General features: G+C 43.8%; 1 protein-coding gene across 2 annotated transcripts in view; it reads left to right on the forward strand.

The window, feature by feature from the left end:
• Positions 1–245: 245 nt before the first annotated feature.
• LOC139394235 (beta-1-syntrophin-like) overlaps positions 246–19793 on the forward strand; it is a 48280-nt gene continuing 28732 nt past the window's right edge. Inside the window, exons 1-3 of one of the 2 annotated variants that reach the window (XM_071142257.1) lie at positions 246–1268; positions 13099–13315; positions 19671–19793. The exon at positions 19671–19793 is cut by the window's right edge and continues 85 nt beyond it. In XM_071142257.1, the coding sequence (XP_070998358.1) occupies positions 743–1268; positions 13099–13315; positions 19671–19793 (866 nt within the window). In that variant the 5' untranslated portion in view covers positions 246–742. The remainder of the gene's footprint in view (positions 1269–13098; positions 13316–19670) is intronic. The other variant, XM_071142258.1, reaches the window with a different exon arrangement.

The raw sequence follows: 19793 nt of genomic DNA on the forward strand, positions 1-19793 counted from the left end.
GGAAAAATGTAACCACCACGCCTAGTATACGATCCATTACAAATAACTCATAGAATATGCTCATTCCCAATTTGCCTATAATAATGTATATTTGTAGATTATTAGGTTATTATAGGCTATTTTACACGTGTATTGACCATTGAAAGTGCATTTAGTCCGTGAGATGTTAGGAAATACGACTTCACTTTTTTTAAATGCAAGTTTTGTGTTTAACCCCCACAACAAATCCGCTGCCGAAGCCGAGCAAACCACGCGCACCTGGCACGCTGCATGGACCGCACGAGAGAGAGAGCGGGACAGGCAAAAGTCTACTAGCGGACACCTCCAAAGTTCCAACTGTCCCAACACTGGGACATTCCTTTACACGGGTCGCCCTCTGAATAAAACCCAGCATGCCTGGTAATGTTTGTTAAGGGGTGGTAATAATGAATGTAATACGGCTGTGATAAGGTATGACGCTCTACATTTACGTTAGTGTGGGCTACACATGTCATTTGAACTTCAGCACAGCTCTCGGCAGTGTTCTGTGTGGATAGAAATATGATTTGCTTAGTGGGATTGCCCTTCGAGTTTGCTCCACCCAAAGAGGATATGGGCCGTTGGAGCAGGGACTAGGTTATGTTGCCAAAAAAAAAGAGCCGTTAGCTGAAGTTGCTGAACTATTGGAAAGCCATGCTGAGAAGTTCGGGGGTAAAGTCCTATTTGAGTTTTAATCACATGGCATTTTAAGAATGCTTCAAAGATGGCGGTAGCTACAGTCATTTCGGGGAACCGAGTTGAAAAAAGTGGATTTTTGGAGGTTTTAGTGAGGGACCGATGGCACAATGTTTTGGCCAACTTGAACGAAGAAGCTCTAACGTTGAGTTGCGAGGACCTGGGAGAGAATGTGACCCTAAACGGCATCACCAATGGATCTTACGGGTGCAACGCAACTCACCCGGATCACACAAACAGTCGGAGAACTGCGGTGAGGACAGCTTTCACGGATTTACAGGAGCAAGTCCCAGAAGCGATCGCAAACAGAAAAAGATGTGTGAAAGTAATAAAGCAAGAGGTAGGAGGACTCGGCATCAGCATAAAGGGAGGAAAAGAGAATAAAATGCCGATACTTATTAGTAAGATCTTCAAAGGTCTGGCTGCGGATCAAACCCAAGCCTTGTATGTCGGTGACGCGATTCTGTCGGTGAACGGTGTGAACCTGCGGGACGCTACGCATGACGAGGCGGTGCAGGGGCTCAAACGAGCCGGGAGAGAGGTGACGCTAGAAGGTAAGAACGGAACGGGACCAACTGTCGTTCGATACATTCTTTCTTGGTGAAGTGTTGGGGCCCGGGGGAATCCTCAAATCTAAATGCAGGCTGCCAGAGGAATTACGCACGTTAATATTTCTGCTCTCAAACATATGAGTGATCAACCTCTGTCAACTGGTTCTTCCATTTTCTAAATACTTTCAATATGATTAATTTCCATGTCGGCTCAATGACGGGGCAAAAGGATGCCCATTTGAAATTCCAAAATAGTGTTACATTTTTTTGGGCAATAATGAAGATTAACTGAAAAAGTCTTAGGTTGTTTCTTGCAATAGCCTTCCGTGACTTTAAAGACTATTTATCTCGAAACTGTGATTCCTAAAAGATGTGTCTGGAGATTTGGTCAACTCAAATCAGGAATGAGCAGGGTGAGCTCTACCATAATGACCTCTTATTCGTGTTCTCATTACATGTAGTGCAACAAGACCACTTATGGTCTGGAAAGTTCTCAAATTAAGCAATAATGCACGAGGGGGGGTGGTATATGGCCAATATACCACGGCTAAGGGCTGTTGTTATTAAGCACAACAGTGGAGTGCCTGGACACAGCCCTTAGCCATGGTATATTGGCCATATATCACAAAACCCTGAGGTGTCTTATTGCATAAATATATTTAAACAAACAATATTGGAATTACCATGGTAACAACCAATTATCAACTCTCTCTGCCTGATTGATATATCAAATCAAATCTATTTATATAGCTCTTCGTACATCAGCTGATATCACAAACTGCTGTACAGAAACCCAGCCTAAAACCCCAAACAGCAAGCCATGCAGGTGTAGAAGCACGGTGGCTAGAAAAAACTCCCTAGAAAGGCCAAAACCTAGGAAGAAACCTAGAGAGGAACCAGGCTATGAGGGGTGGCCAGTCCTCTTCTGGCTGTGCCAGGTGGAGATTATAACAGAACATGGCCAAGATGTTCAAATGTTCATACATGACCAGCATGGTCAAATAATAATAATCACAGTGGTTGTCGAGGGTGCAGCAAGTCAGCACCTCAGGAGTAAATGTCAGTTGGCTTTTCATAGCCGATCATGAAAGAATATGAATTTTGAATGAAGTAAAACATCAACTGTCAGAGTGCTGAAAAATCTAATAGAATGGTTGTTTTTATTGGGGATTTTTTAATGAATTATTTTCCATACTTTACAAACGTTTGTATTTAACTTCTACTTTTAGAGGCAAAAATATATCTGTTTTGAGTATCTGTTGTCAACTCCGTAAGTGGCTTGTCAACTCTGTCACTTGATGGCTAACCACCTTAAAATCGTATTTTTTTTGTGTGTCAATATTCTGAGAAAATAATGTGTAATCACTGTTCTGCAACATAGGCTTAAACAATGTAACTCTTTTCTGTGCAAGACCTAAGGGTTAATGTTTGCCTTATAAATGTTGTTTTACGTTCTAAATCTAGAAAAACTCAAATTAGCCATGGAGCATTATATAGTGCTATAAAACAAAACATTATCACCTGCTAAAATACATGTTTTCAATAGGCCTATCAGCAACGTCAACAGTTTACAGAATAAGGAAATAATATTATGTCCCTTTGTTGATAAATATTTAGGTGGCTCCCTCTCCATGTTGCGAAATCAAATACTTTGAATTTCTGAGGAAATCTTTATCATCCAACCTTGGGAATCGTACATCACAGGACTGGGAGTGTAATATCAAGTTTTGCCCAAAACAACACAGGCTGGCTGACACATGCACACACGCACGCACGCACGCACACAAATAATAATAAAAATCACATTTCTCTGCATCCAAGAATCCAGGAAACAACCTTTACCTCACTATGTAACCAGACAACATAAACAACCTTTACCTCACTATGTAACCAGACAACATAAACAACCTCTACCTCACTATGTAACCAGTAACCAGACAACATAAACAACCTCTACCTCACTCTGTAACCAGACAACATAAACAACCTTTACCTCACTATGTAACCAGACAACATAAACAACCTCTACCTCACTCTATAACCAGTAACCAGGCAACATAAACAACCTCTACCTCACTATGTAACCAGACAACATAAACAACCTCTACCTCACTCTATAACCAGTAACCAGGCAACATAAACAACCTCTACCTCACTATGTAACCAGACAACATAAACAACCTCTACCTCACTCTATAACCAGTAACCAGACCACATAAACAAACTTTACCTCACTATGTAACCAGGCAACATAAACAACCTCTACCTCACTCTATAACCAGACAACATAAACAACCTCTACCTCACTATGTAACCAGTAACCAGGCAACATAAACAACCTCTACCTCACTCTGTAATCAGACAACATAAACAACCTCTACCTCACTATGTAACCAGACAACATAAACAACCTCTACCTCACTATGTAACCAGACAACATAAACAACCTCTACCTCACTCTATAACCAGTAACCAGACAACATAAACAACCTCTACCTCACTCTGTAACCAGGCAACATAAACAACCTCTACCTCACTCTATAACCAGTAACCAGGAAACATAAACAACCTCTACCTCACTATGTAACCAGACAACATAAAGCCTGTATAAACAGTGTGACCTTCCCCTGAGAGAACAGGGTTATTACAGTTGCGTGCATGTGCACACACACACACACACACACACACACACACACACACACACACACACACACACACACACACACACACACACACACACACACACACACGGAGCAGGGTTATTACAGTTCAGCAGAAGGAAGTAGGGTCCCAGCAGGGTAGAGCAGAGGTCTGCTGTAATGATAAGCTCAAAGACAGTACGGGGTTGGAGTCAGAGGAGGCTAGTGGGAGGAGCTATAGGAGGGCGGCCTCATTGTCATCGCTGGACTGGAACTATTGGAACGGTATCAAACCTATGGAAAACACATGTTTGACTCCATTCCAGCCATTACAATGAGCCTGTCCTCCTACAGCTCCCCCCACCAGCCTCCTCTGGTTGGAATGCATTGTCCTCCTGAGAGTTCTCTCACTCCAGACATTCAACGTCATGTGTGTGTGTGTAAAGACTGTTCTGAAGAGCTAATAACAATATGTACACACTGTAGCATGTTCTATGTTTGTGAATTATGAATGAAGCATGGGGATAATGTACAGCAACGACTACAACATGATTACAATGTATGCCTTTGAGTACACCGTGTATGAGATACAGTATTGTACTTGAGAAGCTGAGTTCTGGTCAGAGGAATTGGAGTGAAGATGAGGAAACAGCTGATTTGTGCTTTACTGTAATACTCAGAGGACTCCCGTGTTTCAGCTTCTCTCTCAGTTGAAACTTCACAACACCAGAGGACTCCCGTGTTTCAGCTTCTCTCTCAGTTGAAGCCTCACTACACCAGAGGACTCCCGTGTTTCAGCTTCTCTCTCAGTTGAAGCCTCACTACACCAGAGGACTCCCGTGTTTCAGCTTCTCTCTCAGTTGAAGCCTCACTACACCAGAGGACTCCCGTGTTTCAGCTTCTCTCTCAGTTGAAGCCTCACTACACCAGAGGACTCCCGTGTTTCAGCTTCTCTCTCATTTGAAGCCTCACTACACCAGAGGACTCCCGTGTTTCAGCTTCTCTCTCAGTTGAAGCCTCACTACACCAGAGGACTCCCGTGTTTCAGCTTCTCTCTCAGTTGAAGCCTCACTACACCAGAGGACTCCCGTGTTTCAGCTTCTCTCTCAGCTGAAGCCTCACTACACCAGAGGACTCCTGTGTTTCAGCTTCTCTCTCAGCTGAAGCCCCACTACACCAGAGGACTCCCGTGTTTCAGCTTCTCTCTCAGCTGAAGCCTCACTACACCAGAGGACTCCTGTGTTTCAGCTTCTCTCTCAGCTGAAGCCCCACTACACCAGAGGACTCCCGTGTTTCAGCTTCTCTCTCAGTTGAAACTTCACTACACCTCTTCCCAGTAGGGAAGTCCTTCACTTAAATGTGGACAAACAGTTGTTACATCACAATGTCAATATAATTTTCTAGAAAAGGTACATTGTTTGTATTACACACACACACACACACACACACACACACACACACACACACACACACACACACACACACACACACACACACACACACACACACACACACACACACACACACACACACACACACAATGATGTTAAAAAAAATCTCTGTGTGTGTGTCTCATTGAGTCTCTACTGTCTACTGCCTGGCTGTCATCACATTCACCTCTCTGTGTGTGTGTCTCATTGAGTCTCTACTGTCTACTGCCTGGCTGTCATCACATTCACCTCTCTGTGTGTGTATCTCATTGAGTCTCTACTGTCTACTGCCTAGCTGTCATCACATTCACCTCTCTGTGTGTGTGTCTCATTGAGTCTCTACTGTCTACTGCCTGGCTGTCATCACATTCACCTCTCTGTGTGTGTGTCTCATTGAGTCTCTACTGTCTACTGCCTGGCTGTCATCACATTCACCTCTCTGTGTGTGTGTCTCATTGAGTCTCTACTGTCTACTGCCTGGCTGTCATCACATTCACCTGTGTGTGTGTGTATGTGTGTGTGTGTGTGTGTGTGTGTGATCAGCAGGCAGTCAGGACTACAACGCTCTCTGCATGTTGACTGGTTGTTGTGTCATCAGAGAAGCTTTCATGACTACACCAGCTGTTAGTAGTAGTGAGGCCACACACACACACACACACACACACACACACACACACACACACACACACACACACACACATATATATATATATATATATATATATATATATATATATATATATATACACACACACACACACATATATACACACACACACACACACACACACAAGCTGCGATGACAGAGTGAACCATCTACTCCTGGCCCTAGTACAGTTTATAAATCCGTTTTCTCAACACTCCTGTTATCCACTCTGTGAATTTACTGTTTGATTCTTTGACTGAATTCATTATTTGAATATTGTCCTTGAACTTGTTTCCCCCATAAAGCTCCAGTACAGACTCCCCACCTTGTTGTTCTTAACATAGAAGTCATGCTATGAACACAGTCAATCTCACTGTGATATGATCTAATATTGTCACGTTCTGAACTTAGTTATTTTGTTATGTCTTTGTTTTAGTATGATCAGGGTGTGAGTTGGGTGGGTTGTCTATGTTTGTTTTTCTATCGAGTTGGTATTTTCTGTGTTTGGCCTGGTATGTTTCTCAATCAGAGGCAGCTGTCAATCGTTGTCCCCGATTGAGAACCGTACTTAGGCAGCCTGTTTTCACCCTTGAGTTGTGGGTGATTATTTTCTGTTCAGTGTTTTTTCAGCACCACACAGGACTGTTAGTTTTTGTCGTTTTATTTGTTTTGTTCAGTGTTCATTACGGTTTTAAAAACATGAACACTTTGCCACGCTGCATCCTGGTCCTCACCTTCTTCCACCAAACGGTCCTTACAAATATTTCTGCTAAAGTTGATATGAACTGTAGTCCATTGAACCGGGCGTTCAAGTACCTGTTCTTGCTTTGATAACATCAGACCTTTTCAGGCGGCAGAGGGGGAAAAGATACCTTGTAGACCTCTGTGTATTCTGTGTTTTGTTCTGGAGCAGTATCTACCTGCCCATTCAGAGGAGGTAAAAACAAGAGTTCCATTCTATTCTGCAATTAAAGTCTCATTAAAAAAAAGTCCCCTTTTGTTCCTGGTTGGTTTATTCATCCAGAAGTTACTCACGTCAAATTAGCCATTTTCTTCACTCGGCTCAATAAGTGCAGCTAACAAAGCTCTCCATTCTGTTCCCACGTTAATACATGTAACTAGCTCTAATGGCTGTGTCTAGTTAACAGGCTGACAACACAAAGACTTGGTTATTATTACACCTGACAATAGGGCAGATAGATTTAATGTTATTTCAGAATTCAGAGACATGCCGGCTTCTATAATGGCTTCCATTGTATGGATAATAACTGAAGAAGAAATGACTTGCACCCAACCATTAGGTTGAGATTCTCTCAATGACTTGGGGTTTCTACCAGCTGGGTTTCTATGGTGACGTTGATTCATTCAGAAAGCTCATTCGGACCGTTTTTCTACGAACAAGCAGGATGGAGTAGAGACGTACGGCCCAAACCACATGAATTAACAGGACAATGTGGTCGATGAGTAAGAACACGACCAAACCATGATACATTTTTAGATGTTATTTCTATTTCAATGCAGTCATTATTCTCTCCTGCTATATTTTGCAAATACATTCATTATCAAAAAGGAAATCTTACACGAGTTAATTATTCAGATTCAGTTTGAGCTCATGTCTTTTGTAGCAAAAAACGATGTAACGAATGTCGTCGGGAGAAGGAGAAGAGGACCAAGGTGCAGCGTGGTAAGTATTCATAATATGTTTAATAAATACCAACACTTGAACAAAAACAACAAACGAACAGTTCTGCAAGGTGCAAATACACAACACAGAAAACAACTACCCACAAAACCCATTTGGGCAAGAGCTACCTAAGTATGGTTCTCAATCAGAGACAACGACAGACAAAAACATAGAAAAAAGAACATAGAATGCCCACCCTAGTCACACCCTGGCCTAACCAAAATAGAGAATAAAAAGCCTCTCTATGGCCAGGGCTTGACAGTACCCCCCCCCCCAAAGGTGCGGACTCCGACCGCAAAACCTGACTCTAAAGGGGAGGGTCCAGGTGGGCCTTCTTTATGGCGGTGGCTCAGGTGCGGGACGTGGACCCCGCTCCACCTCAGTCTTGGCCCACCTGGCAAGTGCGGAGAGTTGGAACAGGCCGCATTGGGCTGGTGCCGTATAACCCGGGCAGAGGAGACGCACTGGAGACCAGATGCGCTGAGCCGGCATCATCCCTCCTTGGCTCGAGGCACACTCTAGCCCGGCCGATTCGAGGAGCTGCGATGTAGAGCACCGGGCTATACGTGCGCTCTGGGGACACCGTGCGCTTCACCGCATAACACGGTGCCTGCCCGGTCACTCTCTCGCCACGGTAAGCACGGGGAGTTGGCTGAGGTCTCCTACCTGACTCCGCCAATCTCCCCGTGTGCGTCCCCCCCAAATAATTCTGGGGCTGCCTCTCGTGCACGTTACCCAGAGCCAATTCCTCGTAGTGTCGCTGCTCCACTCGAGCTGCCTCCAGCTCCTCTTTCGGACGGCGATACTCTCCCGGCTGTGCCCAGGGTCCCTTCCGTCCAATATTTCCTACCATGTCCAGGAGTCCATTACACGCTGCTTGGTCCTTTGGTGGTGGGTAGTTCTGTAACGAACGAACAGTTCTGCAAAGTGCAATATACAAAACAGAAAACAGCTACCCACAAAACACAGGTGGGAACAGGCTACCTAAGTATGGTTCTCAATCAGAGACAACGACAGACAGCTGTCCCTGATTGAGAACCATACCCGGCCAAAAACAACGACATACAAAAACATAGAAAAAAGAACATAGAATGCCCACCCTAGTCACACCCTGGCCTAACCAAAATAGAGAATAAAAAGCCTCTCTATGTCCAGGGCGTGACAAACAATCCCCACAGGAAGTACAGACTCCTAGGCAGGAATTACAGACTCCTAGGCAGGAAGTACAGACTCCAAGGCATGGCAATAAACATAATGGACCCCAGCCTACTTTTATTTTCCCCTCTACTAAAATGGAACATTTCTATTTTGGAACAGAGTTGAGAACACACAGGTACAGATTCTAATGATCCCTGGTTATTGACAGTTTCCAGGATATTGGTTTAGTTGAGTTTCTAAATGTGTTGACCCACACACACACACACACACACACACACAGAACACAGTGGAGAACAGAACATAGCGAGCCAAAGCCAACAGACAGGGTGATAGTGAGTGTTTATAAGTGTTTATAAAAGTGGCAGCAATATAGAGAGAACCAGTAGGAAGGAGAGAGCAGAACCAGTAGATAGGAGAGAGCAGAACCAGTAGGAAGGAGAGAGCAGAACCAGTAGGAAGGAGAGAGCAGAACCAGTAGATAGGAGAGAGCAGAACCAGTAGGAAGGAGAGAGCAGAGCCAGTAGATATGGGAGAGCAGAACCAGTAAATAGGAGAGAGCAGAACCGGTAGATAGGAGAGAGCAGAACCAGTAGGAAGGAGAGAGCAGAACCAGTAGATAGGAGAGAGCAGAACCAGTAGATAGGAGAGAGCAGAACCAGTAGATAGGAGAGAGCAGAACCAGTAGGAAGGATAGAGCAGAACCAGTAGGAAGGAGGGAGCAGAACCAGTAGATAGGAGAGAGCAGAACCAGTAGATAGGAGAGAGCAGAACCAGTAGACAGGAGAGAGCAGAACCAGTAGACAGGAGAGAGCAGAACCAGTAGATAGGAGAGAGCAGAACCAGTAGACAGGAGTGAGCAGAACCAGTAGATAGGAGAGAGCAGAACCAGTAGATAGGAGAGAGCAGAACCAGTAGATAGGAGAGAGCAGAACCAGTAGGAAGGAGAGAGCAGAACCAGTAGACAGGAGAGAGCAGAACCAGTAGATAGGAGAGGGCAGAACCAGTAGATAGGAGAGAGCAGAACCAGTAGGAAGGAGAGAGCAGAACCAGTAGATAAGGAAGAGCAGAACCAGTAGACAGGAGAGAGCAGAACCAGTAGATAGGAGAGAGCAGAACCAGTAGGAAGGTAAGAGCAGAACCAGTAGATAGGAGAGAGCAGAACCAGTAGATAGGAGAGAGCAGAACCAGTAGATAGGAGAGAGCAGAACCAGTAGATAGGAGAGAGCAGAACCAGTAGACAGGAGAGAGCAGAACCAGTAGATAGGAGAGAGCAGAACCAGTAGGAAAGTAAGAGCAGAACCAGTAGATAGGAGAGAGCAGAACCAGTAGATTGGAGCGATAAGTGAAAGGGAGAGAGAGGCAAATGAGAGAGGAATACTCCGAGTTCTGTGTATGACCTCACTCTGAAAGCATCCCGCTGGCGCCTGAACTAATGACACCACAACTACAACATAAGCGTGACGATTAGATGAAAGGGCTTCAGCAAGGAATTCCCGTAAGACTACTTCATACCCTGCCGTTGCAGAGGTAGGCCTATTTGTCTGCCAGATCTGTCAGCTTCTATGCATATTGATAGTCTTACACTTCTGTTAGATGTTGATACCTTTCTTTACTTATTCTCCTTCGTTCCTTAAAGAACAGGGCCTGTACTCGTGTTTCAGGGGAGGTTTCTTTACTTCGTTCCTTAAAGAACAGGGCCTGTACTCGTGTTTCAGTGGAGGTTTCTTTACTTCGTTCCTTAAAGAACAGGGCCTGTACTCGTGTTTCAGTGGAGGTTTCTTTACTTCGTTCCTTAAAGAACAGGGTCTGTACTCGTGTTTCAGTGGAGGTTTCTTTACTTCGTTCCTTAAAGAACAGGGCCTGTACTCGTGTTTCAGGGGAGGTTTCTTTACTTCGTTCCTTAAAGAACAGGGTCTGTACTCGTGTTTCAGGGGAGGTTTCTTTACTTCGTTCCTTAAAGAACAGGGCCTGTACTCGTGTTTCAGGGGAGGTTTCTTTACTTCGTTCCTTAAAGAACAGGGCCTGTACTCGTGTTTCAGGGGAGGTTTCTTTACTTCGTTCCTTAAAGAAACGGGCCTGTACTCGTGTTTCAGTGGAGGTTTCTTTACTTCGTTCCTTAAAGAACAAAGCCTGTACTTGTGTTTCAGGGGAGGTTTCTTTACTTCGTTCCTTAAAGAACAGGGCCTGTACTCGTGTTTCAGTGGAGGTTTCTTTACTTCGTTCCTTAAAGAACAAAGCCTGTACTTGTGTTTCAGGGGAGGTTTCTTTACTTCGTTCCTTAAAGAACAGGGCCTGTACTCGTGTTTCAGTGGAGGTTTCTTTACTTCGTTCCTTAAAGAACAGGGTCTGTACTCGTGTTTCAGTGGAGGTTTCTTTACTTCGTTCCTTAAAGAACAGGGTCTGTACTCGTGTTTCAGTGGAGGTTTCTGGGGGGAGGACAGCTCATAATAATAGCCGGAATGGAGTTAATGGAATGGCATCAAACGGATGGAAACCATGTGTATGATGTATTTGATACCATTCCACTGATTCCACTCCAGTCATTACCACGAGCCCGTTCACCACAATTAAGGTTTCACCAAACTCCTGTGTCGGGTTTGTACACCTTTTCAGTACATCTTTGTCATGTTATCCTCTGAAACCTTCCCCTTGGATTGATGTAATACGAACAGTGAATGCCAGAACTGCTCATCAGCTGATGAGTTTAGAGCTCCATAGTTTAGGAATATAAACTGTTAAAACCTAATATATTTCTGTAATATATTGCCACTTCTCTTTAGAGATTGATGTAATGCAGCCAGACAGATCACTGTTGGTGGAAGCAGGTCCCTGTCTTTTACAGTGAGTAAATGGTTGACATCAGTGTTGTTCACACGGCCCTGTAATTTAAACTAACTCCATACAGTCTGATACATTTAGTTTATAGCAGGGTAATAAAAGATATGTTTTTCATGTCTACTGTGACTCGTGATCAATGCTGTGGATATAACGTGATTCGCAGATTGTGTCTATGAAACTGTGTAGCCACCAAATGACCAATGAATCCCATGTCCCAGAGTTGTGGTCTTTGGTCGGATTAGGCCTCTTGTGTGGTGTGGAATACTTCTAATGACTCTCATCTCTCAGCTGTTGGCCAGGTTCACATCCATAGTTTGGAGCGATCCATCTAATCCTCTCAAACAATGCCAACCAATGATTTCCCATGGAGGTGCAATATCTTTGAGTTCACAGAAAGTGTTAAACTGGGTACAAGGTATGATGTGTGTTGTGACTCATAGATGTGAGTTCAGAACACGTTATAGAATGGATTAATACTTCTAACAGACCTGGACCACTAATAGAACTGGATAATATAACTGGACCTCTAATAGAACTGTATAAGATATTTGGACCACTAATAGAGCTGTATAATAATATATTTGGACCTCTAATAGAACTGTATAATATATTTGGACCTCTAATAGAGCTGTATAATAATATATTTGGACCTCTAATAGAACTGTATAATATATTTGGACCACTAATAGAACTGTATAATATATTTGGACCTCTAATAGAACTGTATAATATATTTGGACCACTAATAGAACTGGACCACTAATAGAACTGTATAATATATTTGGACCTCTAATAGAGCTGTATAATAATATATTTGGACCACTAATAGAACTGTATAATATATTTGGACCTCTAATAGAACTGTATAATATATTTGGACCTCTAATAGAACTGTATAATATATTTGGACCTCTAATAGAACTGTATAATATATTTGGACCTCTAATAGAACTGTATAATATATTTGGACCTCTAATAGAACTGTATAATATATTTGGACCTCTAATAGAGCTGTATAATATATTTGGACCTCTAATAGAGCTGTATAATATATTTGGACCTCTAATAGAACTGTATAATATATTTGGACCACTAATAGAGCTGTATAATATATTTGGACCACTAATAGAACTGTATAATATATTTGGACCTCTACCGGCCTGGTACAGATTGTGGGGTTACAGCAGGGTCACTTTATGAGTCTGCATGTCAATCTCCTCTATAGGACACTAGCTAGCTCTAATGAAGTTACGTTGCCAAGGACTCTTAGCACTATCCTCACCAAACATAACAGCAGTAAAGGCATGACCTCTCTACTAATAAAAACATAGTAAATTATTCCTTTGTCTTGTTGGTCCAGTGACCTACATGTGGGAAGCCAGCCTCAAGACAGGTTGTGAAAAAGCTTACTCATAATTCTCCTCTCTCATATTCCCAGTGAAGTACATGAGAGAAGCCAGCCCCTATGTGAAGAAGGGTTCTCCTGTGTCAGAGATAGGCTGGGAGACGCCCCCACCTGAGTCCCCGAGGCTGGGTAGCCCCCACCGTGACGTCCCCGTCACCCCCACCATGTCCCTACAGGGGGACAGGAGGTACATCCCTTTAAAGATGTGTTACGTCACCAGGAGCATGACTTCTCCAGACCCTGGAAACAGGTAAAGGCTCCACCATCATTCTGCATGACTATTATTCTGTTTCCCCCCCGTATATTATTATCTACAGGGGCGTAACGGCAGGGGTGCAGGGCTAGGTGGGGTAACACTTCTACAATTAGAATTGATTGGATTTATATTGCGAGTGTTTTGCCAGATGCAGAGCCTTCAGAAAGTAGTCACACCCCTTCACTTGTTCCACATTATGTTGGGTTACAGCCTGAATTCAAAATGGATTCCATCACATTATGTTGGGTTACAGCCTGAATTCAAAATGGATTCCATCACATTATGTTGGGTTACAGCCTGAATTCAAAATGGATTCCATCACATTATGTTGGGTTACAGCCTGAATTCAAAATGGATTCCATCACATTATGTTGGGTTACAGCCTGAATTCAAAATGGATTCCATCACATTATGTTGGGTTACAGCCTGAATTCAAAATGGATTCCATTGATTTTTCTGCCCACCCATCTACACACAATAGCCCATAATGACAAAGTGAAAACATGTTTTTAGCAAATTTATTGAAAATGAAATACAGAAATATCTAATTTACATAGGTTTTCCCACCTCTGAGTCAATAATCAAATGTATTTATAATCAATCAATCAAGTTTATTTAAAAAGCCCTTCTTAGATCAGCTGATGTCACAAAGTGCGGTACAGAAACCCAGCCTCAATACATGTTAGAATTACATTCGGCAGTGATTACAGCTGTGAGTCTTTCTGGGTAAGTCTCTAAGAGCTTTGCTCACCTAGATTGTACAATATTTGCACATTATTAAAGGTGTCGAAGGTGCTGTAATAAAAGCAACACATTACATTGTGACGGGGGAGAGACTCATCTCATCCACCACCAATGAGTAACTCCCACCACTTGTTTTTCCTGTGACAGTGTAACAGGGATGGTCGTCTCTGGGACAGTGTAACAGGGATGGTCGTCTCTGGGACAGTGTAACAGGGATGGTCGTCTCTGGGACAGTGTAACAGGGATGGTCGTCTCTGGGACAGTGTAACAGGGATGGTCGTCTCTGGGACAGTGTAACAGGGATGGTCGTCTCTGGGACAGTGTAACAGGGATGGTCGTCTCTGTGACAGTGTAACAGGGATGGTCGTCTCTGGGACAGTGTAACAGGGATGGTCGTCTCTGGGACAGTGTAACAGGGATGGTCGTCTCTGGGACAGTGTAACAGGGATGGTCGTCTCTGGGACAGTGTAACAGGGATGGTCGTCTCTGGGACAGTGTAACAGGGATGGTCGTCTCTGGGACAGTGTAACAGGGATGGTCGTCTCTGTGACAGTGTAACAGGGATGGTCGTCTCTGTGACAGTGTAACAGGGATGGTCGTCTCTGGGACAGTGTAACAGGGATGGTCGTCTCTGGGACAGTGTAACAGGGATGGTCGTCTCTGGGACAGTGTAACAGGGATGGTCGTCTCTGGGACAGTGTAACAGGGATGGTCGTCTCTGGGACAGTGTAACAGGGATGGTCGTCTCTGGGACAGTGTAACAGGGATGGTCGTCTCTGTGACAGTGTAACAGGGATGGTCGTCTCTGGGACAGTGTAACAGGGATGGTCGTCTCTGGGACAGTGTAACAGGGATGGTCGTCTCTGGGACAGTGTAACAGGGATGGTCGTCTCTGGGACAGTGTAACAGGGATGGTCGTCTCTGGGACAGTGTAACAGGGATGGTCGTCTCTGGGACAGTGTAACAGGGATGGTCGTCTCTGGGACAGTGTAACAGGGATGGTCGTCTCTGGGACAGTGTAACAGGGATGGTCGTCTCTGGGACAGTGTAACAGGGATGGTCGTCTCTGGGACAGTGTAACAGGGATGGTCGTCTCTGGGACAGTGTAACAGGGATGGTCGTCTCTGGGACAGTGTAACAGGGATGGTCGTCTCTGGGACAGTGTAACAGGGATGGTCGTCTCTGGGACAGTGTAACAGGGATGGTCGTCTCTGGGACAGTGTAACAGGGATGGTCGTCTCTGGGACAGTGTAACAGGGATGGTCGTCTCTGGGACAGTGTAACAGGGATGGTCGTCTCTGGGACAGTGTAACAGGGATGGTCGTCTCTGGGACAGTGTAACAGGGATGGTCGTCTCTGGGACAGTGTAACAGGGATGGTCGTCTCTGGGACAGTGTAACAGGGATGGTCGTCTCTGGGACAGTGTAACAGGGATGGTCGTCTCTGGGACAGTGTAACAGGGATGGTCGTCTCTGGGACAGTGTAACGGATGGTCGTCTCTGGGACAGTGTAACAGGGATGGTCGTCTCTGTGACAGTGTAACAGGGATGGTCGTCTCTGGGACAGTGTAACAGGGATGGTCGTCTCTGGGACAGTGTAACAGGGATGGTCGTCTCTGTGACAGTCACAATGGATTAACTGCTGCGGTTCTCAACTATCAGAGTGTTCGGAGTTTAAGAGATGTTATCTTGATTAACCAACACAGAGAAACGGTTTCTACCTTAATTAACCAACACAGAGAAACGGTTTCTGTCTGACACACATAGCCTACCTTAATTAACCAACACAGAGAAACAGTTCTACCTTAATTAACCAACACAGAGCAACGATTTCTATCTGACACACATAGCTTACCTTAATTAACCTTATGCCCTCAGCTTTACCTGCCGTCCCTGGTATTTATAGTCATTTAGACAGGCCTGGTATTTATATAGTCATTTAGACAGGCCTGGTATTTATAGTCATTTAGACAGGCCTGGTATTTATAGTCATTTAGACAGGCCTGGTATTTATAGTCATTTAGACAGGCCTGGTATTTATAGTCATTTAGACAGGCCTGGTATTTATACAGTTATTTAGACAGGCCTGGTATTTATAGTCATTTAGACAGGCCTGGCATTTATAGTCATTTAGACAGGCCTGGTATTTATACAGTCATTTAGACAGGCCTGGTATTTATACAGTCATTTAGACAGGCCTGGTATTTATACAGTCATTTAGACAGGCCTGGTATTTATACAGTCACTTAGACAGGCCTGGTATTTATACAGTCATTTAGACAGGCCTGGTATTTAGACAGTCATTTAGACAGGCCTGGTATTTATAGTCATTTAGACAGGCCTGGTATTTATACAGTCATTTAGACAGGCCTGGTATTTATACAGTCATTTAGACAGGCCTGGTGTTTATACAGTCATTTAGACAGGCCTGGTATTTATACAGTCATTTAGACAGGCCTGGTATTTATACAGTCATTTAGACAGGCCTGGTATTTATACAGTCATTTAGACAGGCCTGGTATTTATACAGTCATTTAGACAGGCCTGGTATTTATACAGTCATTTAGACAGGCCTGGTATTTATACAGTCATTTAGACAGGCCTGGTATTTATACAGTCACTTAGACAGGCCTGGTATTTAGACAGTCATTTAGACAGACCTGGTATTTATACAGTCATTTAGACAGGCCTGGTATTTATACAGTCATTTAGACAGGCCTGGTATTTATACAGTCATTTAGACAGGCCTGGTATTTATACAGTCATTTAGACAGGCCTTTAGACAGGCCTGGTATTTATACAGTCATTTAGACAGGCCTGGTATTTATACAGTCATTTAGACAGGCCTGGTATTTATACAGTCATTTAGACAGGCCTGGTATTTATACAGTCATTTAGACAGGCCTTTAGACAGGCCTGGTATTTATACAGTCATTTAGACAGGCCTGGTATTTATACAGTCATTTAGACAGGCCTGGTATTTATACAGTCATTTAGACAGGCCTGGTATTTATACAGTCATTTAGACAGGCCTGGTATTTATACAGTCATTTAGACAGGCCTGGTCGTTATACAGTCATTTAGATATGACACACAAACATTCACTACTTTGATGGTTATATTGTCATGTTTGTTACTATCGTTCTACTGTTAGTGTGATACTGCAACACTGACAACAGAGGTAAGACCTATGTGCTGTGGCACAGAAATATAATTAGTAGAAGGGGAAGGCCCTCAGAGCCATGGCAATTTGACTAGAAAGTGAATTGTCCTACAGTTCTAGTAGTTCTATGTCTATGCTCTTTGGTCTGTGAGAACCACACTATGAAGAGGAAATCAGTCACTGAGGGGTTAGACCACAGCTAACCTACTTAATGACGAGCCAATATGGCTCACATACGGTGCATTCAGAAAGTATTCAGACCCCTTGACTCTTTCCACAGTTTGCTACGTTAAAGTCTTATTCTAAAATGAAAAAATAAATAAAATCCTCATCAATCTACACACAATACCCCATATTAACAAAGCAAATACTTTTTTGTGTGTTTATAACAAAAATTAAATATCACTTTTACAGCACATAGGTCTTACCTCTGTTGTCAGTGTTGCAGTATCACACTAACAGTAGAACGACAGTAACACACATGACAATATAACCATCAAAGTAGTGAATGTTTTATCCAGTCTGTCCCAAAACACATCAGATGTAAATCACACACTACCACAACCTAGCATTTGTTTGTATTGAGTGATATTTACTGGCGTCACTACAATGTTTTGGTCGTGTATTAAGTATTTCCATCGTTTCAGCACGTTGCTCACAACAACAGGCCAACCTTCAGGTACTTTAGAGCTACATACTGGAAGATGCCTGTTACCACACAAACACACATGCTGCTATCTGAGATGTTCCGGACGTTCTGCTGCAGGCTTGTTGTAGCTGACTGGTAGAGAGGAGCAGAGCTCTCGTCACTAGTGGAAATGTAAACAGCTGTTAGGTGAGAGATGTCCACACTACCCAGCCAGGAGAGGAGAGAGTTTCCTGCACTTTTCACAGCTTTATTTAGCTGCTAAACAGCTGTTAGGTGAGAGACGTCCACACTACCCAGCCAGGTGAGGAGAGAGTTTCCTGCACTTTTCACAGCTTTATTTAGCTGCTAAACAGCTGTTAGGTGAGAGACGTCCACACTACCCAGCCAGGAGAGGAGAGAGTTTCCTCCCTCCTCAGACAGATTTACTGCATCTCTCTCTCTCTCTCTCTCTCTCTCTCTCTCTCTCTCTCTCTCTCGCTCTCTCTCTCTCTCTGGAAGAGAGTCTGGAGACAGAGAGAGAGAGAGAGATGCAGTACATCTGTCTGAGAAGGGAGGAAACTCTCCTCTCTAGAGAGAGAGAGAGTAAAACGATGCTCAAGTGTAAAACAGTTTTTGCATGTTTATTTTAACTAGATATTTGCCTTTTGCGAGCAGTTTTTTTTCTCTCAAATAAAAAGCAGTTTGTCAGTGGAAAACGAACAGGCAGACAGACACACAGTGAGTCCACTTTCTAAATCTGGCCTTGGCTTCTTTAATGGCTCAGCAGTTAGTGTCCCATGTTGGAGAGATGACCTGACTGGATGTGGATGGGCCTTGAATGGGGAGAACACACCTGGGTTCAAATACTACTTGAAGTCTTTCAAATGTTTTAGTTGTGCTTGATTGAGCTTGTAAGTGCAATGCCCACCCATCTGGCACTCCAGGCAGACTAAAGCAAACGCTCAAAGTATACAAAATGATTCCAAATAGTCTTTGAACCCAGCAGGTCTGGGGGAGAGCTTGGGCCTCTTTCCAGGAACCAGCCAGCCAGCCAGCCAACCAGCCAGCCAGCCAGCCTCTAACTAACGTAAACACTTCAGCTCCCTCCATATGACATCTGACTTCTGTTTCTCCTCAATCAAGTCTCTGGTTTCTATTTTTAACTGTGGTGGGGGACTGGGGAGTGGGGGGAGGGTTGGTGGGGGCGAGTAGGAGAGAGAGCACCTGCAGTTGATCTAGTGGTTTGTGACATCATGATAACATGGTCTCCCACTGTCTCTGATTTAATGACAGGTAGATTTATCAACAGTGGTCATACTCAAGGCCCAGGTCTGAGGTGAAAACGGTTTCCTTCAACCTTGTTCATTTGATTTATTTTTTTGTTGTTAGCAGAATGTATTCATAACATACTTAGCTAGTGTTTCCAATACCAAAAAGGCTTGAAACTTACTGCACATCCCACAAATGACAAACCAAACTTTATCAACCCATGATGAGTAAGCAAGTCTGTAAATAAATACATACCCACTGTACACAGTGCTAGGTACATCAAAGGAAATGTTTATCTTAGCCAGAAGAAGAGACGCTGTGAGAAACAGTCTTTTAGTGGTGCTTGGGATCATTTCCATTCACTCAGGACATCATCAAGCACACAGGGGCCATCTTCCTTTCCCTTCAAAGGGAAGTAGTCTTTGTTGAACTGAAGAAGCCTTTTTCTCATGTCCACTGAAAGCTGTGCTATGGGAGCTATTTGCCTGTGACAAAACTAATTCATAGCTTTCTGAATGTCTCTCCGTCTGTTTGTGTGTCCTCCAGGCAGTTAGAGCTGCACTCTCCGGACGCCAAGCACACGGTGGTGTTACGGTGTAGAGACGCAGCCTCGGCCCAGGCCTGGTTCGAGGTCATGCAGTCGGCGACCTCTGACCTCATCAACAAGGT

The sequence above is a fragment of the Oncorhynchus clarkii genome, unplaced genomic scaffold (genome assembly GCF_045791955.1).
Source record: "Oncorhynchus clarkii lewisi isolate Uvic-CL-2024 unplaced genomic scaffold, UVic_Ocla_1.0 unplaced_contig_9596_pilon_pilon, whole genome shotgun sequence".
Classification (NCBI taxonomy): domain Eukaryota; kingdom Metazoa; phylum Chordata; class Actinopteri; order Salmoniformes; family Salmonidae; genus Oncorhynchus; species Oncorhynchus clarkii.